This window comes from Betta splendens, chromosome 16, assembly GCF_900634795.4.
Source record: "Betta splendens chromosome 16, fBetSpl5.4, whole genome shotgun sequence".
In the NCBI taxonomy this organism is placed as follows: Eukaryota; Metazoa; Chordata; class Actinopteri; order Anabantiformes; family Osphronemidae; genus Betta; species Betta splendens.
In genome coordinates, this window is record NC_040896.2 from 5777191 (window position 1) to 5804066 (window position 26876).

General features: G+C 49.4%; 3 protein-coding genes and 1 long non-coding RNA gene across 17 annotated transcripts; 2 read left to right on the forward strand and 2 right to left on the reverse strand.

Annotated features, from left to right (window-relative positions):
- Window positions 1-154: 154 nt before the first annotated feature.
- adam15 (ADAM metallopeptidase domain 15) lies at window positions 155-13056 on the reverse strand. The gene is given in 27 exon segments (XM_055502937.1): window positions 155-1238; window positions 1327-1460; window positions 1795-1857; window positions 2672-2740; window positions 3060-3128; window positions 3967-4075; window positions 4689-4742; window positions 4905-5058; window positions 5240-5351; window positions 5632-5709; window positions 5820-6015; window positions 6211-6319; window positions 6407-6602; window positions 6682-6774; window positions 6865-6912; window positions 6914-7043; window positions 7117-7265; window positions 7374-7458; window positions 7532-7701; window positions 7783-7854; window positions 7953-8018; window positions 8110-8344; window positions 9048-9124; window positions 9207-9285; window positions 9415-9491; window positions 12619-12713; window positions 12912-13056. Coding segments are annotated over 27 exon segments (2928 nt in total). The 3' UTR covers window positions 155-1174.
- LOC114842744 (uncharacterized) lies at window positions 12973-18485 on the forward strand. Of its 3 annotated transcripts, none has more exons than XR_005896737.2 (6): window positions 12973-13110; window positions 13319-13498; window positions 14240-16009; window positions 16118-16233; window positions 16363-17316; window positions 17394-18485. It is a non-coding gene; the product is annotated as an uncharacterized LOC114842744 (long non-coding RNA). The 3 variants fall into 3 exon arrangements; XR_003783491.3 differs by having other exon boundaries at window positions 12975-13110; window positions 13199-13498; XR_003783492.3 differs by lacking the exon at window positions 12973-13110 and having other exon boundaries at window positions 13359-13498; window positions 16121-16233.
- dcst1 (DC-STAMP domain containing 1) lies at window positions 14169-20001 on the reverse strand. Of its 7 annotated transcripts, none has more exons than XM_029128564.3 (16): window positions 19861-20001; window positions 19137-19208; window positions 18894-18968; window positions 18691-18819; window positions 18066-18205; window positions 17805-17979; window positions 17584-17727; window positions 17388-17509; window positions 17058-17215; window positions 16890-16989; window positions 16715-16810; window positions 16356-16482; window positions 16054-16170; window positions 15739-15881; window positions 14593-14691; window positions 14169-14291 (listed from the first exon to the last, which is right to left on the reverse strand). In XM_029128564.3, exons 1-16 carry the CDS (start codon window positions 19952-19954, stop codon window positions 14265-14267), a joined length of 1818 nt encoding a protein of 605 aa, XP_028984397.1. In that variant the 5' UTR covers window positions 19955-20001; the 3' UTR covers window positions 14169-14264. The 7 variants fall into 7 exon arrangements, with proteins under 7 accessions (XP_028984397.1, XP_040923565.1, XP_028984396.1 ...); XM_041067631.2 differs by having other exon boundaries at window positions 16311-16482; XM_029128563.3 differs by having other exon boundaries at window positions 17379-17509.
- Window positions 19449-26313, forward strand: dcst2 (DC-STAMP domain containing 2). 6 transcript variants are annotated; one of them, XM_055502938.1, is made up of 16 exons: window positions 19449-19467; window positions 20086-20150; window positions 20295-20551; window positions 21730-21900; window positions 22088-22189; window positions 22282-22476; window positions 22691-22756; window positions 22834-23047; window positions 23124-23281; window positions 23509-23673; window positions 23745-23912; window positions 24025-24125; window positions 24779-24936; window positions 25067-25194; window positions 25713-25806; window positions 26101-26313. In XM_055502938.1, exons 2-16 carry the CDS (start codon window positions 20098-20100, stop codon window positions 26270-26272), a joined length of 2202 nt encoding a protein of 733 aa, XP_055358913.1. In that variant the 5' UTR covers window positions 19449-19467; window positions 20086-20097; the 3' UTR covers window positions 26273-26313. The 6 variants fall into 6 exon arrangements, with proteins under 6 accessions (XP_055358913.1, XP_028984390.1, XP_028984393.1 ...); XM_029128557.3 differs by lacking the exon at window positions 19449-19467 and adding an exon at window positions 19626-19644; XM_029128560.3 differs by lacking the exon at window positions 19449-19467 and having other exon boundaries at window positions 20018-20150; window positions 25072-25194.
- Window positions 26314-26876: the final 563 nt, after the last annotated feature.

A 26876-nucleotide genomic window follows, 5' to 3' on the forward strand; every position in this document is an offset into this window, starting at 1 on the left:
CGTATCCGTTCTACGATGAGCAGCAGTTGACGTGAGAACCGACGTTTCATTTGAGTCCGGTCCGGTCCGGTCCGGCCCAGTCCAGTCCATCCATGTCCTACAGCAGCAGAACTGCTGCGTTTAGAGAACGGTTCTCCACAAACAAGAGACACGCTTAGCAAGTAAAAACTTTTATTGAGGACATTTCCGGCTACACGTCGATTAACAGCATGTATCCCGTTAATGGATCAATAAACACGATATTAAAACGAGCATAAACAATCAGAACCGATCCGACAGACGTACTGACAGTCTCGTCAACGTGCGACAGTGACGTAAAGCAGTAAAGCTTGGTGGTAATAATGCTAGCGTATAGAGTCCACACTGGATGTGCCGGTCCAGGTCCAGCAGGAACTGGTGCCTCTCAAATGGAAACGGGCCCAACACAGACCCACCGAGCTTCATCCTGGTGCCTCACGTTAGCGTCCCCAGAATAAACCTTAGGGCGAGTTAGCAAAAAGAAACAGGTCCAGCTCATCAGCAGCATGAGGCGGCTTCACAGGGATCAGTAGGAATCCAAACTTTTGAAAAAAGTTCAAAGTTGTGGCATAAAAACAGACTTACAGTAAACGACAAGGTAAAAAACTGTGGACTGTTTGTTTAGTGGTTTTGGGGTGTAGTGATCCGAAGGTCCTGGTTCCGGTCCAGGGTCCAGCTGTCTTCATGGGTTTTTGCATGGTCTGCCCTTGTAAGATAATGGAGTGTACAGTATATTATTCAACCGACCTGGTTGAAGAAGTACAAGGCAGCGGGGCAACTGAGATCCTGCTCCTTCATGTTTTCAGCTCCTTTATGACCCTGATGTACCTCCGTTCACTCGACAGCAGTTTGTGCTGACAATCGGTTATTCGTCATTTGATTCGATTTGATGCCTTTTGTCACTTTGCTTAAAAAGCATCTGCTGCTGTAGTTTCCAAGAATCCCCCTCAAAGTCCTGATGAGGCCTTGGAACCAATCCACCTCATGGTCTTTACTGCAGTCATGGGTTTGAGTCCTGTCCAGACGGCCTGGACACCCAACCTCCTGCTGCTTACAACGCAAGCACTTTGTGAAAACCCACAACTATGGGCCTAAGGTCAGTGTCTTCGCCAAGATGCTGCTGAGCAAGGCACATTAGCGCGTCCTCACAGGTCCTTTAAACGGAAGAGGAGTCGACTCTCTGAGGGACCGTGGGTCGAGTCGGTGGGAGAGGAGGTCGTCTGCGAAAAAAGACAAGGATTTTTTATTCTTTGTTTAGGTCTCAGCTGATCCGGGACCAGAACAGATTAGTCAGAATAAGGTCGGTACCTGTGGGGCCCGGCTGCAGGTGCCACAGCTCTGTGCAGTGCCGGTCTGGAGGCGTATCCGGGATGAGGGGGCAGGTGACCCGGAGCCAGAGGATGAGGCTTTTTGGGCACCAGGGGTCTGAGAGGAACTGCAACCTGCAGAGACCACAGAGGAAAAGGTGTGAGGGTTCCCTCACTGAGCCCCGTCAGGCTCAGCAGGACTCCACAGGGGAAAGATCCACTGCAGCCCACTGCTCCGGTGCCGTAGTCACTGGACCAGAAGGTTAAACCGTGGCGTCACCCCACACCCCCATGAGCCACTTCTATTGTGTTAATACATGTGAGCTGTTGGATCTTGTGTTTTTGTAGCTGATCTGAGACCAGAACAATCACGTTCCTCCAGTCAGAATTCCAAACCCTCCTGTTGATTATGTTCATGTGCCAGACCCCACATGCTCTACATGCTACTCATTTCACAGGTGTGATGTACCTGTCCAGCTGTGACTGGGTCAGGGGGGAGCGCCTTGGTGGGCGGAGCTGGTCGACTCACCAGCTGAAGGTTAGTGAGAAAGAAGACAAGAAGTAAAGCTTCAGCAACAAAATGTGTTGAAAGATGTTTCTCAAACAGGAATGGAAGACAGCAGCACTTCAAGGCGGAACAATGAGCCCCAGCTTTGGGTCGCTTCTCTCTGGGTTCTGGTCATTCCCCACATGACCATCTGTGAGCATGGCTCCGGTTCCCCCAAACAGCACCACTGCCTGGTGCAGAACAGGTCAGACAGACCACACACACCGAGGTTCTGTTGGGAACATCTGGTTGGCTCAGGGACCTGAAGCAGCTGATTGGTACCGACAGGACAAACGTGCCACAGGAGTTCAGGCGCCGCCACTAAGGAGACGTCTGGACCTGTTCATTACCCAAACCACGGCATCGCTGTGTCATTCATATTGTTTAGACTGATATAAAAGCCTCTGTTAACTGGTTTGTGGCCCAGTTTCCTCCGACTATTACCCCACTAACTCCACTGTTGAGCTGTGAAGTGCCACCGCCATCCTTAATAAACCAAGGCCAAATGGAAGGAAAAGGAAACGATGCCATGAAGGTCACAGCAGCATTAGTTCCACTGGATGAGAGTTTATGCAGCAGATCAGGTCTCAGATCAATCAGAATCTAGACGCTGCTTTAGGTTTCCTCTTGGTCCCTGATGAAACTCTCATGTAGTCAACAACCAGAACGTTCTGAATGTTCTGATACTGAGAACAGAGAACAGGCCTTTTACTGAGACTAGTGTCTGACGTCAGTAGAGTCTATCTAGCTCTAACTAGCAGTCAGCACACCGACACAGGACACACAGCGGGGGCCGTACCTGGCTGGTGGGGGCGTAGGGGTCAGGGGGCAGAGGCTTGTTGGGGGGGGCTGGTCGCTGTTTAACACACTGAACAGCAGAAATTCAAGTCAGTAACGTGTGAGCAAGGATTTAGAAATGTGTTTACTTAGTAAAGTGATACGATTTAAAGCGCGTTCGACTACGGCTCAGTTCTCCAGGTTCTGGAAACGTGTCTTGGACCAACCACATGCGGGGCCTGGCCCGGGTTGCTGTGTGGGTCGGTACCACTCAGTCTACAGCTTGTTTTAGCTTCAGCACCGTGTCAAGCTACATTTACTGAATATTGTGAAAGGTAAAACATGCTCAAACAACAGGATCATGTGCTGCACATCATGTGCAACCTCCAGACGCGTTGAGGTGAGGTTACCTGTGGCAGCGGTTTTAGAGCAGGGTCAGGGGGGAGAGGCTTAGTAGGAGGAGCAGGTCGGTCATGAACCTGATAGGAGACACAACAGGAAGCAGAAGCAGAGCAACAGCTGAGACATGCACAGGAAAGAAGCGTGTACCAGAGGTCAAAGGTCAAATCAGCAGCTGGTGCAGCGACCAACACACAGCTTCCAACTGTGTTCCGTCAGAACGTCAACCTCTCATCTCCCGTTTTCCCATCATGCCTTGTTGTACAAAAACTATTTTGGTACATTTGTATCCTAATGAACAGGTTCAGGAGATTCTGCTTCAGCTCCAGTTCAGTCAATCAACAGCTGGATGAGAAAACTGACACAGCTGTTCAAGGTGATCAGCAGTTTGACACAGGCTCTAAGTGGCAACACATCAAAACTTAAAAATGTCCTTACGTCTAATTTCCCTAAAGCTCATTACACCTTTAGATAATTTGATTCATCACCATCAGGTTGCTGGCGTCAGTGGTGATTCGGACTTTCATTTCAATACTTCCATGTTGAAAGACGTTGCATAAACGCCTGAGTTTCATAATTACTGGGTAGAAGTATCGTTGAACTGTGATGCATTACACTCCTGTTTACACTCATCTAGAAACACTCTAAAAAAACCTCTTTTAAAGATTCATTTAAAAAAAAAAAAAATCCCAGTCCGAGTGGGTTCTATATGATGGGACACCTGTCAGTGACAGCAGCTCTAGATAAAAGCCATGGATAAAGGTGTGGGGTAACGCACGCACACGTAGACGCAGAGTTTGGATGATGAGACACTGCAGCAGCTTCTGACGTCTGCCGACGTGCTGACGTGGTTCAGGCTCCGCCCTGTGAACTGGCCCAGGTCAGGTTCCTGGTCTCCTGGTGCCACATGCTGATTACCTTTTGAGGGGGCGGGGCCAGTGGGATGTCCGTCTGTGGATTCAAGTGGTATCTGAGAGGCCGGACCTGCTCTCCGTTCCTGCCGTCCACTCGCTCCATCACTGGGGTTCTGGGTAAGATGGAAGAAAAGTGTTAACTGGTAGAAAAGGTGGAGCGAGTCCCCTGACCCACGTCTGCACCCAACACCTGTGTGGGGATTCAGCCACAACAAAGGCTGTGACTAATCTTTGTTTTATGGTTGGTGTTACTGAAATCTGTACGGGTCTGATCTAAAACCACCAATGGTCTGGCCTCAATGGTTGTAGAGTCAAAGTGAGAGAATAAGCTTCAAAAAAAAGCAAACCTAAAACACATGAAACTACGAAAGGTATCTCTATTTAAAAGTAGATGAATAACACAATTCGTTTTTCGGTAGAGGTTTGCACTTCAACACATCAAATGCTGCCTTCACGTGCCCACATGGCGATCGGAAAAGTCATGCTCAAACACGAGAGCCGAGGCTTGCTTTACTGGATGGATTCTACACAGTGATTATTGTGAGTTTTAAAAATGCTCAAAATGTCAAACAAATGTCTAGGTTCCCTTAGTTCCTGAAGGCAACATGATTGACATTGTGGGTCCAAACACAACCAGATTGAAACCTGGTGACATATAAGCCACAGCTTCACCTCCTAACGCTACAGGAAGTGACTACAGGCCAGGCCCAGCTGGTCCAGCCGTACCTTGAGACGTGGGCGGGGTCAAACTCCAGACCCCACATCTCGCAGTGCGTCACACTGCATCATGGGTAAAAAGAAAGTAGAACCACATTCACTGACGTTTTCAAGTGTTTCCCTATCACAGAACACACGTTTATTTGACCTTTTATTTGAACCTAGATGTTACCCGACGTGTGGTTTAATGTTCATTATACTTATCAGATAAACACTCAGTTTTACCGGTTGTGCTGTCGAGCTTTGTGAAACGGGCTGTTTGGTCCCAGACAGAACAGACGCCGACGGAAACGAGGGAATCGAAGAGCCAAGAATAGGAGCAGCACTGGCAAGATGAAGAGGAAGGTGACGAGCAGAGCGACCTGAACCGGATCAGACTCTAAACACAGACAGAGGAGGAATCAGACATATTGGAGGTTCTGCTGTAGTAGTAAAGTCGGAATCATTTGCTCGTCCTGATGCTGCGGTCAAACAGGGTTAAATCTGCATCAGAGCGGTCACTGCATCTCAGATGTAGCTGGTATCAGTCATGATAGAATCTGTGTAAATGTGAGCGCTACCTCCAGCAGCTCTGGCCGGGCCGCTGTCCACACTGCCTCCGTGACCAGAGTACCTGCAGTCTGGCGGAGCCCAGCCGACAGCACAGTGACAGTTTTTATTGCTGTTACACACCTGAAACAAACGGACCAAGACCAAGCTAATGATGACTAAAGGTAGGAAATACAACACGACACATTAATGTCATTTTTTATCAATGGACTTTGAGTTCTTCCAAATATTTATCATTACAATAACAAACCTTCAGAGACCTTAAACCGCTTCATTTTGTCTATTAATAAAGTCTGATCGTATAATTTTTTTCTGCATGTACACAGTAGAATGAGTGATTTCTAGCAGTACCACGATGGCCCGATGTTTTTGTGTGAAGCTGCCATCATCCTCGTCAACTCACCCCGCGACCGTTGCACTTTCTGCGACATTCGTCCACAGCGAACACTGACACGTCCTGACACTTCTGGTCCAAACAAGCCTGAAACACCAAAGCAAACAATCTGCAGCTTCCAGGAGCAGAGTCATTTCTGTTTCCACAGATTAGGTTTACAGACTGGCTCAATAACAGCTTTCAGGTTTGCGTCCGACCTTCCTGGGGCCGCAGGCGGTGCCCTGAGCCACGGTGGCGGGGTCCGACACATCGTCTCCCAGGTGGAACAGGGTTCCTCTGCAGACCAGGTCGCTGTTGTTGAAGCGCACGGTGGTGGTGAGGATCTCAGCGTTGGTGCCCAGCAGGGGGCGCTCACTCCCCCCCTGACACTGGATCCGACCGCAGTGAACGTCGCTACAGCCAACGGCAGGAAGAAAGTTTCACATGACATTAGCGTCATCCCCACTTCAAGAGATTTGTTTACCAAAAGCCCACAAAGCACATCTAGGCCCTGGATGATGTAATGCAACTCAAGTCAATCAAATGTGCAGTAAGAGATGAAAACCAAGTGACAGCTGCCTCTGTCTGTGTACTAGGAGCTCTACTCACGAGCTTCCACAGGGGATGTACGAGCCGTTGTTCAGCTGACCACAGTTCCCATATTTATTTCCCTGTTTGTTGACAGATGAGAAACAGACGGCCGGAGCGCTGGTGGCATCTGGAGGTAGAGAGCGGTTTGGGGTCTGTGTCAAACAGCTATGAAGTGTAACCTGCTGATGTCTAGTTCAGGTACAGGGTTTCTTACTGGGTCCCCACAACACCTGGCACTGGGAAAGCATGCTGGAGCAGACCCCCTCGTAGCAGTAGGAGGCGCCGTCCTCACAGGGCTCTCCGTTCTGCAGGAAGACGTTGGGGGGGCAGTAAGCAGAGGAGCCAGTGCAGAATTCGGGGAGGTCACATTCTCCAAGGGGCTGGCGACAAACTGAACCGGCCGCCTGCAGCTGAGGAGGGAGGAGGCTCACATTCACTCACTGACGGACAGAAACCCAAATGCTTAACTGCGTGATGCCACAGTCTCACTCTGCAGTCCCGGCAGCAGATGCCGTCGGATGAGCACTGGGCTCCAGGAACCAGCTGACAGGTGGAGGCGTTGCAGCATGGGTCCTCACACTCCTGACCAATCACAGCACAGGCAGCACAATGAGATCAGACTGCCACAGAAAGCCAGTGAGCGGGCAGAGGCGGAGGCGGGTGTGCGAGTACCTCCAGCAGGCCACAGTCGCACTCCTCCCCCTTCTCCACGTACAGGTTTTCCACAGCGCGGTCCTCCCAGCAGCCGCTCCGGCTGCGGGACGTTGAACAGACACATGCCTCCTCCATGTAGCAGACTGACAGACAGATCTGCAGCGCTGCAGCTGCTGAACTGCTGCCCCGGCATGAACCTGAGGGTCAGAGGTCACATCGTTACGTTCCAGTCAGAGTACAGCACTTCTAATGGGTTGTCCTGGTACTGACCCGGTGGAGGGCTCCATGATGCAGCCGCCCAGCCGGGGTTCGTTCTGGCAGGAGCAGCGTCGCTCTGCAGTGTCATGGTTCATCCCCAGGTTGTGACCGAGCTCGTGGGCGACAGTCGAGGCCACGCCCAGAACGCTGACCAGGTGATCCTGAGGTGCAGGTTTACATCTGAGCTGAGCGGTCGAACCACAGGTCCATCTCAGAACCCGTGGATCTGGACCAGCAAAGCCTCGTGCCTGATCCAGTGGTCTACTCACCACGTTAACGCCACCCGACCGGTCCCTGGAGCACATGGACGACTGAGACGCCATCCCCACCGTGGTGCCGTCAAAGGCCCCGCCCCTGGAAAGCAACGGGACTCACCATCACCGCCACAACAATCAGGCTTCTCTAGACTTACAGGTTCCTGTCATACATGACCAGCTGGGCGTTGTCATGACGAATGCGCGGCAGCAGCTCTCTGGTCCTCCACTCCAGGAAGTTGTTAAGGGTGTCTGTCGGACTCTTCTGCACTCGGATCTTATCGCGGTCGCTCCAGATCTCCAGACCGGTCAGAGCCACGCGTACGTTCAGAGGACGGTAGAACTGAGGAGACACAGGATGGCTTTCGTCAGGTGAGCACATCCTGGAAACCAGTTTGGGTGTGTCAGAGGTCACACGTCTCACCCAGTCCACCTGGTTGGCCAAGTCCAGCATGCGGTAGATGATGGTCCTATTGTTTTTCTGATAATTCAGAAACTGTGAGGAGCAGATACGACAGGTCAGCTTCAACAACAACAACAACAACAACAACAACAACGTCTGTTTGGGGTCTTTCACTCTTAAAGCACTCTGACCTCCTGATGATCGGCCACCAGTACCAGTTCGATGTATTTGGTCTCGGACAGGATGTCTCGTTTCCTCTGCAAACAAACACATCAACGTGATGAACACAACTGCAGAAATAACAGAAAATGCGAAACACTGAGGTCTCCAGAGAACTCACGCTCTCACCCTGTGTGTGTGTGTGGAGCTGCTGAGTGGAGGAACAGCGGCGAGCGAAACGCCGCAGCCTCCGACGGCGTCGGCCTCCTGAGGGCTGGTGGAGGTCACCAGGTGGACGCCCTCGTCTGCAGCTCCTCCTCCACTCCCGTCTCCCCCGTCAGCCTCCCCTTGCTGGGGGGAATGATGAGCGTCATCCTGTGGCTGCAGCTCAAAGCTCAGCGTTGAGTTGATGGCGATGATGCCGCTGCAAGAGGAGACACAGAGCGCTCATCAGGTCACCCTCAGTTAAAAGGAGGAGGTTGGTGAATTCACACAGACCGAACGCGTCATTTTACACAACTAACCATAATCTGATATGAACACGCTTTAAATACAGTTTATTGAATTACATTAACAACATTAAGAAACGTCTGAAGAAGCTGCTGAGCAGTAAAAGCTACATGACTGACTGCACACGCTCAAAGCCTGTAACACTTCACTGCTGAATGATTTATCCGCTAAACGGCTATCTGCTAAACGTTTGTGGTTCCCAGGACAGTGTGACTCGTCATGTTCTGTGGCTGCCAGTTTGAGCCGAACCTGGTCTCATCACGCTAGTTCATACATAAATCCACTAATCCTCCTGCAGGAGGTCAGAGGTCACTCGCACTGAGCCGGATCAGGTCAACCTGCAGAGAACTGCTGACGTCGTCACAGCCAAGAAACACAAAGACCTGAAACATGGGAAATCCAGGACAAACCGGATCAGAGGTTTTTAGGTTTAAACAGATTTTGTTTTCCCTGTTTTCTTTTACAGACAATGTGCTTCTCTATAATAAACTAGTTTAGTTCACGTCGTGGACCCACTGAACATCAGGAAAAGGCCATTTGGTGGTTCTGGTGGATGTTCCACCGTTCGCTGTGGCAGAGCTGCAGAGGAGGAAGGCGCTAGAGGACGTTCAACTCACCGGAGTCCAGAGCAGGTGCTCAGAGCAGCTCTGGACTGAGGAAATCCTCGAACGCTACCGTGGTAAAAGCAGTGGGTCTGCAGACGACAAACATGATCACAGCTGGAAACCAGAGCAGAGAGCGTCTGCAGACGGGCCACGGTGCATTCACTGACTCACCACTGGGTCGGCCCTCACAGACACGCCGGTACCATTGGGCAGGTAGTAGAACACGTTTGGTGGTTTGGGCAACAGGTTGCTGCAAAGACACATTACATAACACTGGAAAGGTAACAGGTTCATCCAGCACGCCGTTATTCCATCAGCACCTGAATAGTTTTCCCTTTTTACATAAAACTTCATGGATTAAACTTAAAATCACACTTACTAGTTCTTGTCCAGGTCCAGCAGGAGAAGCCGTCCTCCCACCTCCAAGCCACAAAGCAACCTGTCTGGGTGGCCCTCCTGCAACAAGGCAGGTAGACAAAGAATGAGCAGTGTGTGAAGAGCTACTAATGCTCACATCACATCACTTCTGACGGCTAACGTTAGATTCGCAGGTTCTCACCCGTCCTATTACCGTCTTCCTTGAATCATCAGAACTCAGACCACCCGCTGATAAGGGAAGTGTCAGCCACATCTTGTGGTGGTTAAAATCTTGTTTCTGTTTGATTGTCTCTGTGTAGATGTTTTACATCAAAGGGCTGGTGTGGTGTAATGTGGTGTGGTGTGACGTGACGTGGTGTGGTGTAATGTGGTGTGATATAATGTGGTGTGGTGTGGTATAATGTGGTGTGGTATAATGTGGTGTGGTATAATGTGGTGTAGTGTGGTGTAATGTGGTCTAATGTGGTGGGGTATAATGTGGTGTAGTGTGTTGTAATGTGGTGGGGTATAATGTGGTGTAGTGTGTTGTAATGTGGTGTGGTATAATGTGGTGTGGTATAATGTGGTGTAGTGTGGTGTAATGTGGTCTAATGTGGTGGGGTATAATGTGGTGTAGTGTGTTGTAATGTGGTGTGGTATAATGTTGTGTAATGTGGTGTGGTATAATGTGGTATAATGTGGTGTAATGTGGTGTAGTGTGGTGTAATGTGGTGTAGTGTGGTGTAATGTGGTGTGGTATAATGTGGTGTAACGTGGTATAACGTGGTATAACGTGGTATAATGTGGTATAATGTGGTCTAATGTGGTCTAATGTGGTGTAGTGTGGTGTAACGTGGTATAATGTTGTGTAATGTGGTGTAGTGCGGTGTGGTATAATGTGGTGTAATGTTGTAACGTGCTGTAACGTGGTATAACGTGGTATAACGTGGTATAATGTGGTCTAATGTGGTGTAGTGTGGTGTAGTGTGGTGTAATGTGGTGTAACGTGGTATAATGTTGTGTAATGTGGTGTGGTATAATGTGGTATAATGTGGTGTAATGTGGTGTAGTGTGGTGTAATGTGGTGTAATATGGTGTAATGTGGTGTGGTATAATGTGGTGTAATGTGGTGTAGTGTGGTGTAATGTGGTGTGGTATAATGTGGTGTAACGTGGTATAATGTGGTCTAATGTGGTCTAATGTGGTCTAATGTGGTCTAATGTGGTGTAGTGTGGTATAACGTGGTATAATGTGGTGTAACGTGGTATAATGTGGTGTAACGTGGTGTAACGTGGTGTAACGTGGTGTAACGTAGTATAATGTGGTGTAACGTGGTATAATGTGGTGTAACGTGGTATAATGTGGTGTAACGTGCTGTAACGTGGTGTAACGTGGTATAATGTGGTGTAACGTGGTGTAACGTGGTGTAACGTGGTATAACGTGCTGTAACGTGCTGTAACGTGGTATAACGTGCTGTAACGTGGTATAACGTGGTATAATGTGGTGTAACGTGGTGTAACGTGGTGTGACCCTGCTGTGGCCTGTAGCTACGCCTTCGTCCTCCTGCTGCTGGTGAGAAACTATTTCTTTGGCACAGACGTCCATTTTTAATCAGTGAAGCTTCCTGCCCGTTAATGCAGGACACGCTTCCTGTCCAGCGGCTCCTCGCTTTTCTTTCTCCGTCCAGCTCTGCAGGAAGCGAAGGCGTCTCATTGTGGAGCCACGGTGTTGATGGCAGAACTCTGCTCGGTGGACACGTCGATGCGGCCTCATTTTTAAATGGAGCCTCTGTTGTCGTACAGTCTGATAGCTTCGTTCCAGGCCATGAGCCGCGTGGTGGGAGTGAGTGTGAGCGGAGGTTCTTCCATCACAGCCAGCGCGTTTGTGGTCTCCACCCTCACGTCCTTTGTACTGTGGTGGGGTCGGGGGGGTTTGTTAGCTGCTCATGCTGGTCTGAGCTGGATCCAACTAGGGAAGCGCATCAGGTTTCAGACCTGAGCTCTCCTGACTGTTCATCACTGTTCTCTCCCTTGGAGCCAAGGATCGATGCCATTCCTGATGGGACGAGTGCAGCACCTGCTGCTTCAGAAGCCGAGCGCATGTGAGCGGATTCAAACCCGCAGTGACTTTCTGTTCAGCCTGCTTTAAATCATGCAGTTCCCTTCTCTCTGCGGTGAGGTCACTTCTCTCTCAGCTTTTAGGTGATGTCAGAGCTGCAGAAACTGGGGCGAGCGGGGGAGAGAGGAGGAGGGCAGAGCTCAGTGTTTCAAGATCCTTAAACAACAAATGATTGGAGAGGTTTTCTGAGTGACCACAAAGGTCAGCGTTTACTGCATTTGAGGCGTTTGTGTCTGAGCCAGCGTTCTGTCTGTGGTTCTGGTCCAGTGTCAGCAGCAACTCTCCCCACTTTGTCCGGTCTCGCTCCGGTTTCCTGCTGCTGGGTGGAGTTGGGGTGGGGGGATTTTACAGGAAGTGATCTCAGCTCGCGTCCACTGCATAGGAAGCATCCATCTCCGCCCCCACGCCGCTGGGCAGGAAGCTCCCTCAAACCTGCGTGCTCCAACTTCCAGCCAGGAGGAAGCCAACAAATGGAGAATAAAGGATCCATTTCCCAGCAAAAACACTGTGTCAACACTTTTTAAAGTAGGTTTCTGTCCACAGTCTGCACTGATGACCTGCAAATGATCACAGCACCTTAGAGCTGTGATCATTTGGGAAACGTGTTATCCTCCTACTGTCAGAGTCACGTCATCAACGTGCAGGAGCAGTGGAGCGGTCCGGTCCGAGTGGGACGGGCAGATTCTGTGGAAGGGGAACGGCCCGGAGCTCCTTAACCACAGCTGGGCCCAAAGCTCTAATGGAAAACAACCTCACTACTTTAGACCACACAGTGAGACCCAGTTCAGTCCGGTCCGGATCGGATCAGACCAGACCAACAGGGACGATCACAGTAAACAATGTCTGTGTACCGGGACGCCTTCATGGTTCTGAGATACTGGATGAACACAGGCGCACAGCGAAACGTCCCAAAAGGAACCAGAACTCATTTTGTGTCTCAAACGCCCCAATGGATCCACAGCAAAACAACCAACTCCCACGAGGCTCGGTACAACCCTGACCTTCTAGGAGCAGCACAGAAACAGTCCAGCCACATTCAGAACCAGTACAAGTCTAACTCCCACACCAGCCACAACCAAACCAGTGAAGAACCAGTACATGACGGACCTGCAGCGCCTCGGCCAGGCTCAGCCTCTGTCCGTCCACCAGCACGAAGGGACGGGTCGTCTCCAGCAGGGAGGGCCGCCGCAGGCTGTCCACACCTGGGGAGACACGTCCACACTGGTTCATACTGGGTCAACGGGGAAGACTTGGTTACAACCGAACCTAGTCGGCTCACAGCTCTGGATCAGCATCACTGATGCTGAGCAGCCTCTCAGTCAATAAACTTAAAGCGTCACTGTTGGAACAGTTCCCGAACCGAACACAAGCTATTTACGCCACAGTCTGGTGGCCGTTACCTGTTACAGTAAGGCTGCCGGTACCGCGTGGACGCAGAAGCTCTCCATCCTGTGGTGCGTTCAGGGACCTGCAGACTGTGAAGGCAGCACGTCCGCCGAGCAGCAGCAGCAGCAGCAGCAGTAACGGTGCGGCGGTTCCGCTCATCCTAGATGCGCCACCGGTAACGGGCAACAGGTTGCCGCCGCTGTGGTGTGTGAGGTAAGCCGGTCCCGTTACCTCACCGTGTCGGAGCACCGGAGGCTCCACCGCGGCTCCATGACGCTGCTTTTCCCGCTAACATCCACAGGAACAGCGGCTCCAGCCCAGAGGCGGACCGTTAATTGAGCGTGAAGTAGCGGTAGACTCGCCCTGCGCAGCTCCGGAAAGAACTTTAACACGGGACCAACTCGGTGTATTCTGGGTTTAGGCTCGTACGCCTGGCGGACAGCTGGACTCGCACGCGCTCAGAGGCGTGTAGGCTGGTTAATTACCGGAGAACACCGGAGCGCCAGTGTTTATACTGTAGGTAGCGTCATGGAGCTAAGTGAAACTAACCGGAGCTAGCACGATCAACCGGACGTAAGGAAACTCCGCTTTCAAAATAAAGGTCAGCATGAATTTTAACTATTATAAATAGACGTCTATTCATAAATATAACTCACAAGTTATAGGTGTATTTATTGTTTTTCTACTTGTCTTTATATTTGATAGTTTCTTTTCCTTGTTAAGCATAAATACTTTAAAAAAAATTATACATATTACTGAACGTTTTTATGAATATGTCAAAGAGATGTTTTAAGGCAAATGTACTGTACTGACAACATGACGCAGGACAGGAGGAAAAAAGCATGCTCATCACTGGCTGCTGTTTTTGACTGATACGATGCTTCTGATCATTTCTTCATGCAAATGTTTTTGTTTCATATTTACAGTTATATTTGATTTAGTGACATGACCAGTGGAACCTCAGAACTCAGCACAAATGATAAACACCTGTAACCAAATAATAAACAGAATGAACTGAAAGCTGCAGTTGCCGTTTACGTCATATCATCCAACATGTCAGTAAATATGTTGAGACAGTGCAGCTGAATGTTCACTGTGGGACTGAACGACAGGAGTTCTCCTGTGAACCGATCCAGCATCAGTTTGTTGTGGTGCTGTTTGTTGATCAGATTAAAACTGAATGAAGTGAGCTGCTGCACGTGCTGGTGATCAGCTGCTCACATACCTCCTCTGCATGTTTCTAATCTGCGTGTTGATCAAATGTGTAAATCGGCAGCTCAGACAGATGTTTATTGATCACAAAGTACAGCTGAAGATCTCCTCCTTTTTGCTGTGTTCTCAGGGCCAGCGTGTCCCGTCTGACACCGTCAACAGCTGCTCAGACATGGAAACACCTGCAGACAGACAGGGTTTCAACATGAGTGTGAGGTTGCACAAGCTCAGTCTCCTCAATAGCAGCATGATTTATGATGTTGGCTTATAAGCTACTTTTTGTACAAACAGACTACATTATAAAGACATCTAATCTTAATGTAGAGTCAATTTAAATTGTATTAATTAAAATTTATGTTTAACTTGTTGTTAATGTTTTAACAAAATAAAGCATGACAGGCACAAACACGCCTGGCAGCTAGCGCTCGGTTTGAGGGTCTGTCATGGTTGGGTTCTAGATGACGTGCTTGTGTTCATCCTGACCGTCCGTCTTTGGTTGACTGAGTGTCTCTGTTCCCTGCTGGAGTCAATCTGTCTCTGGAGCTGCAGGTTGTAGAGAAAGACAATGCGCTTCTTCTCTCTCTGAAGGACAAAGACAAACAGTGGGAGTCTCAGGAACATGTTCACAACTGTTTCCACACACACTAACTAAACTAAAAAGACAACGGAGACAGAAAATCAGTCCCTGGTTCTCCTGAACACTTTGACACAACTGTGTGTTTGTGCAGGAATCACTGACTTGAGAACAAAAAAGTTCTAAATATGTAGAAACCAGGACAAGATTAAAATGAAGAGCCTGAGAGGAGCGTGACATGCCTCCTAATAAAGCAGACGGGGCAAACGTACTACTGCATCAGCTGGAGGAAAGTTGACAAATGGCTGCTTAACTGTAATTAGAGTAAAGTGATGAATGTGCAGAACATGAGCACATGAAGCGATCAGCTGCTTCATTCACCTTCCCTCTCTGTCACTCCACCAGTTTAGCTCTAATGCTCTTACATTAATCTGCTCTGAGATCAGCTTTGCCACCGCCCTCACAGCTTAAACACAGGGTGTGTGTGTGTGTGTGTGTGTGTGTGTGTGTGTGTGTGTGTGTGTGTGTGTGTGTGTGTGTGTGTGTGTGTGTGTGTGTGTGTGTGTGTTTGGTACTTGTACTTGCATCAAAGTGAGAACCAAAAAACGTATTTTTCTACCAAGTGGTTTGAGGGTTAAGACGTGATTTTAGGGCTGAGGTTAGAATTGAGTTATGGTTCAGATTAGAGGTTAGAAGTCTGCCTTTAGTTGTGATGGTTAGAGTGAGGGAACGGAGGTCCTCACTCTGATGTAAGTACAAGTGTGTGTGTGTGTGTGTGTGTGTGTGTGTGTGTGTGTGTGTGTGTGTGTGTAGGAAGTGACATCCTCTGTGTAACATATGTTGAAACTAAAGCTCTGTGTTTGTTGCTACGGATCCTGTTAATCACTACAGTCCACTACAAGAAAACTACAATTTGTTTCTGTCAACATTTACATTTTGTTTTGATTTGATTGTTTCAGCTTCTTTTGGCGTTTTCTAACCAGTGTTTCACCCTGTTGTTTTTGAGTGATATCATGTTTGCAGGTGTTTTTCTACTCAAACATAAGTGTGTGAACCTGAGGGTTGTAAAAGGCAGCGATGACCCGTTGAAGACGGTTGCTATAAACCTGAAGGCAACTCAGCAGCGCCCCCAACAGGACGCAGCTCACACAGCTCACATACACCCCTGCAGAGAGGGAGGACGGGGGAGACGCGCAGCCTGGGGGGAGAGACATAAATCAGGATGTGACCGCACAAACAACAGAGGGTCCAAACATGTCCACATGCATGTGAACACCAGCACCAAGTAAACTAGTCCAGTCCTGTGGCTTGACAGGATGGCGCCAGGTGAGACCTCAGGTGTCAGGAACCTGGCGTGACCTTTGACCCACCCTGGTTATCAGTGTAGATGTGGAGACCAGATGAGCTGTTGAATGCAGAAACCGTTCTTCTCAGCAGCCGAGCCATCATGGAGGCTCCACCGACCCGGACGCTCACCTGGTGACCACCTGCAGAGAAGGAGCGGAGTCAGGGACCAGGCGTCTGTCCAGGGTTGCAGGTGACGGAGCATGGTCAGTTCTTTATTTCTATTCATTCATTTCCACATTTAATAGTTGCTATATGAAATGTACTGATTTTGTTTTTGGACCTATGGACGCCATATTTAAAGCAGCCGCTTCTGATGTGCATTTACTGGTCAGGTTGAACTGGCTGAAGGTGTGTCTGCTGACAATGTCCAGGACATGGAATAAAGAGAAGTCGACGGTCAGCAGGACGACGCACAGCAGAGCCACAGACAGAACCTGGACGCCACCGGACACCTGACAACACACACGCCAACTGTTACAGACGCAGCGGGAACCTGACACTTCAGAGGGGAGATTAAACGCACAGGCCTTATATTTATAAAAACGAATCCAGGGAGGTTCACAGATGGAGCAAAGATTAAATCTATTTGGCGCCAAAACATGTCAAAACATTCTTCTACCGAGCTGCCGAGGACCAACTTTGATTTAGACAGAAGCCAGCTTCACCAACTGTTCTTGAACTCACCACTTGTCTGAGCTCCTCGGGGTGAATTCTCAGGCTGGACGGATCGACAAACTTCTTTCTCTCAGATCTTTTCAGAGGCAGCAGGAAACACTTCCCCTGAAGGGAAAAGCCAACACGACACTTATGTGGCGTGGAATCGGTTTCAATCCCACTGATCCTCAGAATGATGAGGTACCGCGTTCCTCCTACGGGCGTCGATCTGTCTAAAGTACGCCGTGATGTAGAAGTTGTCAAATTGGATGTCCCTCCTGTAGCACCTGTGGTAACTGAAGCCCCTGAGCACAAGAAGGAGCACCTCAGTGTGTGAAGAGAGTAAAGATGTGAACAAAGGTGTGACTCTTACTGCATGAAGATGCTGATGAAGGTGCAGGACATCAGGAGCTGAAGCACATTCAGCAGCTGTTCCACTGGTGTCGTCAGGTTCCTGAAGGATTCTTTTACAGCCTGAGTGAACTGCTGGTCCATCCCTGCTCCAGCCAGCACCGCCTGCTGCTGCTGCTCCTGCAGAAGGTCCCAAACATTCAGTTTACTGGACTTCACACAAGCCAAGAGATCGGCTGGTGCATCTGGAAAGAAACATCTGCACCTCACCCCCTTCACAGGTTAGGACACATCTGGACATCTACATTCATGTGATTCTACCTGCAGTGATTATATCTCTCACATTTCTGACCTGCAGGACAAGTTCGGCGCTGAACTGTCGGGACAGCTGTTCAACAGAACCATCAAGCTGATCGAACAGCTTGCCAAAGTTTCCTTCCACAGGAATTTGCTGTGTGCACCACGGAGTCATAACTGACAAGGCAGAGGAGGCTTCAGGTCCAGACACACTCATTTGCAGCTCTTGCAGAGCTGGCGTGACCGCTCACCTCTGATGATGTCACACAGGAAGTGGAACTTCATGGAGACACAGACCATGTGGCTGATGACAGGGACAGGTACCACCTCCATACACTCCTTCCATCGGAGTGCGAACCAGTCAGCGCAGCGCTGCACCCCGTCCTCCACCACATCTGGACAGTACACGCATACAACTTGTGACCTCCTCCAGGTTTAACCAGTGACATCTGAATGCTGTGGACTGACTCACCGTTGCACTGCATCCTGCTCTTTGCAGTGAACTGTTGCTGTGTGCTGTTACCCGAGTCAGCGCTGCTTTGATTCTTGAAGTGACTGTGTCCGTACTGAAAGACCATTTCATCTCTAATTGACTGAAACCTTCTGCTGATGTTTAAAATCTCTGATTCAAACTCTGCTTTACTGTCCTAAACATGAAAAAAGAGACAAGATGGTGGTGAAATCTGCATTCTGACCTCCATATTCATGTTTGTTTTCCGACAGACAAACTCACCATGAGCTCCTGTGTGATGGCGATAAATGGTCTGACAGCGTCTCTCCACAGTAACTTGCTGTTATTTACCTGCAGGTCCAGGTTACAGCTCAGAGACAAAGCAGCTTCCTCAATGTTCTGATGCATGTTAGAAATCGGACCTGCAACAGTAGAACAACGGTTCAAAATTAAAACACTTCGCTCCAGCAGCTCGTTCTTGGCTCAGATGTCGGTGTAGCTTTGAGGAACTCAGGAATCAGATTTAACCTCATTTCACAGATAATTCTCTACACAATTCCAGCTGCTTTCTGCTCAAAAGAGAAGAATGTGCAGCAAACAGACAGATCTAAGCCCTGGAGTGTTGAAAACAGGGATTAAAGGGTGACTTGTGGATCATGTTTCATTGTTTAAACAATAAAAACAAAACCCAACAGAACGTAAGGAATATGGTTGACTATATATTTTTGATTAATTAATCAAAATATCAAAAAATCAAATAATCAAACTTTTCTATGTTCAGAAACGTTGCACATAAACATTTACGTTCACATCAACAGTGTCAACCACTAAAACCAGGTCTCAGTGTTTCACAGTTCTGGGATTCATTCACAACTGGCTCCAGTTCAGACAGTGGCTGCATCATTACCTTTGTACAACACGGACAGGGTGAACACCATGAGGTACGCGTGGCCTCGCGAACCCAGCATGCTGGGGAACATGAGGAGGAGCGAACACCTGAAGGAGGAGGACCAGGCTCCAGCCACAGCACACACCGCTGGAACACAGCTGGCGTTAGTGACAGGACCAAGCCGGATCAGCACACGGCGGTCCACACCCACGCCTCCTCACCAACAAACACAACTCCTGCCGCTGACGTCAGGCTGAGGCTCGGTGGGAGGTTGTGGATGATGCCCAGGTACAGCGCTGAGGACCACGTCAACCACACACGCTCATCATCAATATATATGAACTGTAAAATTATCATTTTGTGCATTCAAAACTACAGAATGAAAAGATCAAATGTATCTTGCAATTTGCTAAAAGAAATGATCAAATCAATCTCAACCAAAGTAAGGCGTTTGAGCGTCTCACCTGTGCCGCTGAAGGCTCCAAACGCTGCTCTGAGCACCAGGCTGCGGAGCGAAGTACCGAACCTCTGCAGAGCTGGATCACTCACGCGCACGCACGCGCACACGCACGCACACGCACACACCCGCAGACACACACACGCGCACACACACCCCGCAGACACACACGCACGCACGCGCACACGCACGCACACACGCACGCACGCACACACCCGCACACACACACACACACACACACACACACACACACACACACACACAGTAAAGTTGGTCCTGTTCGTTAGCTTCCACGGGTGCTAACGCTGAGCTAGAGCCAAACCTATTCTGACGAGCAGGTGATTATTTTCAGTCCTAACTATTTTCACCTTTCTTTCGAGCTGTTATATTCACGAGTTACGTGTTAAGAGAGACTGCATGTTACTTAACGGTTCGGCTTTAGCTAGTGCGACGTCACAACACGTGATGACGCGGCGTGCGGAGTCACGTGGTATTGGTGCTGGTAATGATTTAAGGTGCGTCACCTGCAAGTTTTAGGTTTGACAGTTTGTAGTAAGTGGGTGACGGTGCAAGGCCCGTTATCGTTAACCGCTTTATTAGGCCGCTACATTACGTTACTCTGTGGATTATTGGATGACGTATTTTGATGTTATTACTAATAAGTTAAGGAATAAACCCTCACTCAGCCGCTGTGCGACCAGGAAATATTCTGGAGAGTCGCCAACACTCACCGTTAGCATCTAGCTGTTTGGAACCGCGAAGCCACTCACTGTCGCTTGGTTCCGTCTGCGGCTCTGACCGTCTTCGAGGCCCAATCTGACCCATCGTCCGTATCCCGGTTCTGCGCTGCTTGTTGTGGTTTCAACGTTCAAACTTGTAGAACCTTCCTGTTTTCTGGTCTCCAGGTTACACGAGAACACTTTGTTGTTTTTTGTATTTGTATTATTTGTATTAAGGATAAGGTGAAGATGAAGAAAACAAACGGGACCGGCCTCAGGGTTAGAGCAGCGGGTCTGAACAGGTGAGCAGTACACTAGCTGGAGGAACCGGGCCCTGGACCGGACCAGCCCAGATCAGAGTAACAAAACCACTGTTCAGTCCCAAATGCACACAAACATCTCCTACCGGAACCTGCTGGAGTTGCTAGTTGTATTCTCGTCCTCAGGTCAGCAGGATGCTCCTGGTCCAGCTGGATTAGGTTCAAAGGTCATCTGAAGGAGGGCAGCTGGAACCTGGTGGCATTTGTTGTGGGTCTGTGTCTGGCGACCCTGTACGGGGTCACGGCCCTCGTCCTGCACACACAGCCGCTGTGGCTCTGTGCCCACTCCACGGTGGCCTTGGCCGCCCTGGCTGCGTTCAGCATGGGACTGTCCGCAGGGGTCCGCGCTGATGTGGCAGTGATGCTGCCTTCACTGTGCTCAGGTCAGGTCAGGTCAGGTCATCCATTAAACTGCAACCTTAATCACAGTGTAGGATCCACTAACTCAGGCGAGTGTCAGAGTTAAGTGAGCAGGATACACAAGCTCAGTACTTCTCTGACATTTCTCTACACATGATCCACTGTAGAATAATTCTGAACTAGGACAGAGTAAAGCCTCCCTCTGGAAGAAGCTGACAGCTCCTGCTTCAGTTGTCTGATCGTTTGGGTGATGTGAGCGAATTTAACGAGATTTTTAATGTGTTTTAAGGTTGAAGATGCTAAAACATAAGTACTAGAACTTTGTCAGCAAACTTTAAGCTCTGTGGAACATGAGACAAATAAACATGACTGAATTCATTATAATTTAATATTTGATATTAATTTTGCTGAATGACTCAGCATGACACCAGAATAGAATACAGTAGAAATACTTTATTGATCCCAGAGGGGAAGTTACTTTCGTCCCAGATGCTTAAATACACATCTGACATGTAGACATAGAAATAGAAAAAATACATAAATAAAGTTACAATATGGTAATGAAAGAATGATTGTGTCTGATCAGAGATCTCAGAGGGGGGAGTTATAAAAATTGATGGCACTTGGGAAGTCTGAATCAGGCACTGAACCTGCTCTCATGCTTCACAAGGATGTTGTGCATAGGATGAAAACCATTCTCAGAAATGCCTTGTAGCTCAGACAGCATTCTCCTATTACACACTACTGTTAAATCGTCTAACTCCATTCCTACAATGTCGCTGGCTCTTCTGATGAGTCTACTCCTGTCTGCAGTTCTCAGTCCACTGCCCCAGCACGCAACAGCAAACTGAACAGCACCAGCGACCACAGACTCATTAAACGACCTCAACATGTTTGGACCTGAACCTCCTCAGAAAATGGAGGCAGCTCTGGCCCTTCTTATACAGTTTAATTTATTATCAATAAATACAGATATTTATAGTCCTCCACACTGGAAATAGAAACTGAAGCCACTGGTGCCTTGGTCTTCCTCAGATCCGCTACCAGTTCTTTAGTCAAAACATTTAGTCAAAAACATGCTGTTTATAGTACGGTTAAGGTTCATTGCTGGTAAAGGTGATGTTTCAGTGCATTGTTATAAACAAGCAGTGATGACAAATGTCCCATCCTACAACCTCCAACTGTTCTTTCCATTTTTCAGCCCAGGGCCGGAACCTCCTGCTCTTTATGTTTGTGTGGGTGTTGTTGTCCGGACCGCTCACCAACACCCTGGAAAACACCCAGCGTGCTGCGTCCAGTCTGCTGTGTGGAGCTGAACTGGCAGCCAATCAAACACGGGAACTCATACTGCGGTCGACCACGCCCCTTTCCTGTAAGCCCCACCCACAGCTTCTTCTGGCCTTTGTGTTGCTAATGCTAATAAAGGTTGCTTTTTAGTGACAGGATTTGCATTTAGATTCAACATAGTGTTAAATAAGTCAGTTGAATTTGCTGCTGCTTTATGTAGCGTTGCTTTGGGACTGAATCAGTGTCTGACGTTTGTGCTTGTTGTGTTGCAGCAATGTTGGATACGATCAGAGAGATCAGCAGCAATGCTCACTCTGTGGCAGGAAGAGTCCAAAGGTTCGTCCACGCTCTGAGCGACAGCGTCCGTCACGTTGGTGAGCGTGTCATTATTAACACATGATTGAAGCTACTGTATGTCTTCTTCACACACTTCTTTGCTGACCTCTGACCCCCCTCTGCCCTGCAGCTCGTACTCTGAGGAACGTCCTCCACTTCCTGGCGGACATCGGGGACATCTGCAACGCTAAACTGGGCTCTCCCTACAGGAAGTGCCAGTCGGTGCTCAGCGACGCTCGGAGCGATTGCTCCAACCTGCTGGGATACTTTAACTTCCTGTGTGACACCGTGGACGCCTTCCTGCCGCTCTGCAATCTCGCCCGTGGTGCGTTCGCTGACCTTAGAGCTCTAGCTTTTAATTAATTTGGTTGTTAATGAAGTTTCTCCACAATAAGGAATTTATTGTTAAGTAAAACGGATCATTTGATTGTACTTCCAATTGGTGGTGGTTGTTTTTTGGTGTTCCTGCATGCCCTGCGTCCTGCCAGGTTCCTGTTAACTGTAGAAATGCTAACTCTAGGAAGGGGTTTGTTTTTCAGCTGGTGAGCTCTTTTGCATCATCCCCTCCTACGTTGCCAGGCATCTGAAGAAACGACTGGCAGAGCGTAAGTTTCTGCTTGGACCCTTCTGACGAACGTCTTGCTGCTGTTGGTCACTGACTCTTGTTTGTGGCTTCATTTAGCCGTCGTTGCAGCATTTGAGCAGATGAAGCGTGAATTTGACTTCAGTATCTCGGCGTCTGTGAACTTTGACTTGGATGCCAACTTGAGCCGGTCTCTGCAGCAGATGTCTCAGGAGATTATGGAGGAGGTTTCATCAGACCTGCAGCTCTTTCAGAAAGTCAGCGATCCGTTGAAGTACAGCAGCCTGGTCCTGCTCGCCTGGTCCTTCCTGAGGTGGCGCAAACGTAGTCACTGAGATGCTAAATGTCAAGGGGCCGCTGTAACGGAACGCTTCTGTTTGTGCGTTCAGGGCCATGCGGTACAGACGCAGGTATCTCACTGAACTCGACTTTGACAACTTTTACATCACTGCTCAGTTGGAACAGCTCGACCGACAGGCGACCTCGCGGGGCGCAGCATCAGTCCTGCCCATCACACGCAGAGAAGCCCAGACCTACGTCTCACCATGTCAGTACAGTGATCAGGACTGACCCAGAACAGACCCCAACACACTGATCGTGGTTATGTTTGTGTAGAAGCAACAAATCTGAGTCAGGGAGGAGATGTTTGAAGCAAAGACCTGTGAGTGCAGGGAGTGTGATGTTGATGCTGTCCCTCCTGCTGTGAGATACTGACCTGGACTCAGCGTCCCCCACACGGCGCTTTGTATGACTCTAATGGGCCTTTTTTTGCAGTGGCATTCCACCTGACGGCCAGAGAGTGGCAGGGGGTGTTGGTGGGCGTGGTCGCGGTCTTCAAACACCTCGTGATGGGCGGTCTCCTAGTGGCTCTGGACTTCCTGGTGTTCTGGATGCTGGACCAGGTGCACCGGCAGGTGAAGGGGGACGTGACAGCCCGAGGTAGCACAGTGTTGATGTGTGTGACTGTGATGTGGGCCACAGCCCAGGTACATGAATGACGTCCTCCTCAGCTCCGGTTCTGGTGGTGGTGCAAGTGAACGGGTCGGGCTACGCCTCAGACATCTACAGAGACCTGGTGGCTGCATTTAACATCCTACAGAGAGGAAACATCACCGTGATCAGCAGGAAGTGTCTGCTGGAGCCGTCACAACCAAACTACAGCACGTGTTTCATTCTGGGTCAGTGATCAACAAACAAAGCTTTAAACTGGGTTACGTGAGAACGTGGATACTGCTTTGAGTGATGTTCTAATATCTCCCTTGGTTTTACTGGTTGTGGTCTGTATTGCAGGATTTCTGCTGGGCCTGGCTCTGCTGGCGTCTCTGACTGGAGGATTTGTGCAGCGTTGCAGACGACTCACTTGTGCATCATACCATCCAGCGAGAGAACGGGTACAGGCACAGCTTCCACAATGACCCAGACTGCCCTGTAGAACCCATCAGAACACACGTTCTGCCAGCGGTAGAACCCATCAGAACACACACGTTCTGCCAGTGGTATGTTTGTGCGTCAGCTTTGGGCCAGTAGACATTGTGTTTATTAGCTCTGCTGAGGCTCGTCTCACTCTAACAAAACCACTCCACGAAGAAAGAAGCTCATGTTCTCCTGGAGGCCCACAGCACACCAGGAGCTCGGTGTTCAGAGGGGGAAGACCAGGTGCTGTAGGTGGAAGGTCACACGGCAGAGAAGTATGACAAACCTGCAGAATGTCAGAGAGCACGACGGGGCAGGTCTGAACTCGTCACCTGAATCCCACCCACTGAACATGCTCCTCGAGTCTCCGTTCCAGGTTCTAGTGTCATCAGAATCAGCGTTAGTGGGATTCAAACATGCACAGTCACAGTTCAGACTTTATGGAAGCAGTTTAACATGAACTGAAAGCAAAAGACAGCTTGTGTTGGTTCTCTGATCTGGCAACTCTTTCCTTTTAATGCTGCTTTGTTTAGATGTTCCACTCGGGGAACCAGGATCCAGTCTTAATCTGGTTCAAACAGGTGCCATCAGTGTAACCAGTGATGTTTTGATTTGTCTGTCTGCTGGTCAGGAGAGGATCCAGTTCCTGCGTCAGAAGATCCTGGATCAGAGAACGGCCGCAGGGAAAGCTCTGAGGGAGTGTGCGGTCAGGAGAGGAGGAGGAGGAGGAGGAGGAGCAGCAGCAGCAGGAGGAGGAGGAGGCGGCGGCCTTCACACACTGCTTCTACGGTACAAACAGTGTGTCAGGCTGATGTAGCAGCATGTGGATGCTTCGTTGGACGCCTTAGAGCCACAACAGACAAGCTGTGTGTGCGTGCGTGCGTGCGTGTGTGTGTGTGTGTGTGTGTGTGTTTCTCAGCTTAGCTGGAGGAGCTCACCTGTCTCGCCTCCTGGGGCTGTCACCGCCCGTCACCTGCCGTGCCTGTGGAGAGGAGATGGGTTCTGGGGAGGACGGCATGGTCGCCTGTGGGTTCCCAAGCTGTTCAGGTAGTGTTAGGACTCGCCACAGTGTGAATCACTAAATTGAAGCCTCCAGGAAACAAACTGTGTGTGCTGAGGGTGTGTCTGTTGACTCACACTGTAACTGAAGCTGCGGCTGCAGCTCATTTAACCCTTCAGACTCTGAAGATTCAAGTCCACAGACAAACATGGGACTCTGGCCTTTGCACACTCCAGTGGCCGATCGACCTGCTCATTGTACAGGTCCACAGAGAGTGTGCCCTTTACATCCTTCCAACCAGTCAAACAAATCTGACTCTGTCTCATTAGCCTGAGGAGATCCTCCTGGAACCAACAAAGTGATAGAGGTCAGAGGTCTCTGGGGCTGAAGACGAGCTAACGCAAACCAAACACGACCAAAACAAGACTGGGGAGGAGAAATACACAGACGTGACCTCATAATTAAGAGCCAGTGGCTGAAGCACTCCACTCTGCTGCAACCGCGGAGCTGGTGGGTGTCACGCTGTCAGTCCTTCCACCTCTTCTCCATGTCTTTGTTTTTTCAGGTCTGTTCTGTCGACCGTGTTTCCACAGTCTGGGAAACACGTGTGTCGTCTGCACGCGACCTCTGACCTTCCAGGAAGAGGACGAGCAGGAGCTGTGAGTAACGACTGAAACAGAGCAGACGCTGCTGTGAGCAGAGGCAACCACGCGTGGTCAGGTTCTGTAGTGCGGCTCTGTGAAGGTCACCGTGTTAAGGGTCACTGTTCAGATTCTGTAGCTTCAAACCAAAACACGGGTACACGTGGTAAGACGCCAGGGGCCACACGTCTAAGACTCGGGAGGAAACCTGTGCTGACATACGAAGGCGTGGACTCAGCTCCTGCCTCATTTCCACAGAAGGCAGTCTGCCAAGGCTTGACGCTCTGTTTTCCCATGTCCACCCGCTGACAGTGAAGCGGACCTGAGCGACCAGGACCGGCCCGGCTCTGAGGGATCCCGCAGTGAGACAGTCTTCCACTCCCTCGCTGCGTCAGAGTCCAGCAGCCTGGCCGCAGTCGTCATCCACCGACCCCACAGTCCTCCAACTGTCCAGTGGCTCCAGGAAGCAGGATCCAGAACCTGAACATGTTTCACCCTGAGTTATTAAAGAATGAAGAGATAAGATGTCACTTATTCCCTGCACGTCCACGCTACTTCTCAGATAATGGAGTTGGATCAGACCTTAGGAAACACAGTAAAGCGTCCTGATTCTGGAAACTGTTTTTATACTGTATTTAATGAATGAATTAGTGTGAAGTGTTTGGGTTGCCAGGTTGTGCAAAATCTTCCTCCTGCAGATCTGTGATTATTTGACAATGCCTAATGAGACAAACCTTATTCAGGAACAAATACTAACCTGAGCATATATTTATTTATTAAAGTCTTTTAATCACACGTTTTATTCATCTAGCTGTTCATCAGTAAACACAGGGGTTTTGTGTTTTTGGATCACCACCATACTAAACGTCCTGCATACTGGTTGTACTGGTCAGCTCCCAGTGAGCTGAGCTCAGACCTGATCTGAGAAGCTGCAGCAACAGGTGAGGATTTTCTGTTGGGTGCTGTTTGATGAACAAGTCTCCGTAGTTCATGGTCGCTTGGGACGGTTTCAGTTCAGACGCTTCACGTGGCCAGTAAACACTGACCCGGTCCGTTCGCAACACTGACCCCATCAGCGGTTCTTCCAC

What these genes read in the sequence shown, in the direction of transcription:
- dcst2 (XM_055502938.1), top strand. Translation starts at nt 20,098, where the DNA reads ATGAAGAAAACAAACGGGACCGGCCTCAGGGTTAGAGCAGCGGGTCTG. An exon ending in GCTCTGCAATCTCGCCCGTG is followed by an intron (nt 22,477 to 22,690) that starts GTGCGTTCGCTG and finishes TTTGTTTTTCAG; the next exon opens with CTGGTGAGCTCTTTTGCATC. An exon ending in TGGGTTCCCAAGCTGTTCAG is followed by an intron (nt 25,195 to 25,712) that starts GTAGTGTTAGGA and finishes TTGTTTTTTCAG; the next exon opens with GTCTGTTCTGTCGACCGTGT.
- dcst1 (XM_041067630.2), bottom strand. Translation starts at nt 19,954, where the DNA reads ATGGGTCAGATTGGGCCTCGAAGACGGTCAGAGCCGCAGACGGAACCA. An exon ending in CCATCACACAGGAGCTCATG is followed by an intron (nt 17,980 to 18,065) that starts GTGAGTTTGTCT and finishes TTTCATGTTTAG; the next exon opens with GACAGTAAAGCAGAGTTTGA. An exon ending in CTGCCTTTTACAACCCTCAG is followed by an intron (nt 14,692 to 15,738) that starts GTTCACACACTT and finishes TTTGTCCTTCAG; the next exon opens with AGAGAGAAGAAGCGCATTGT.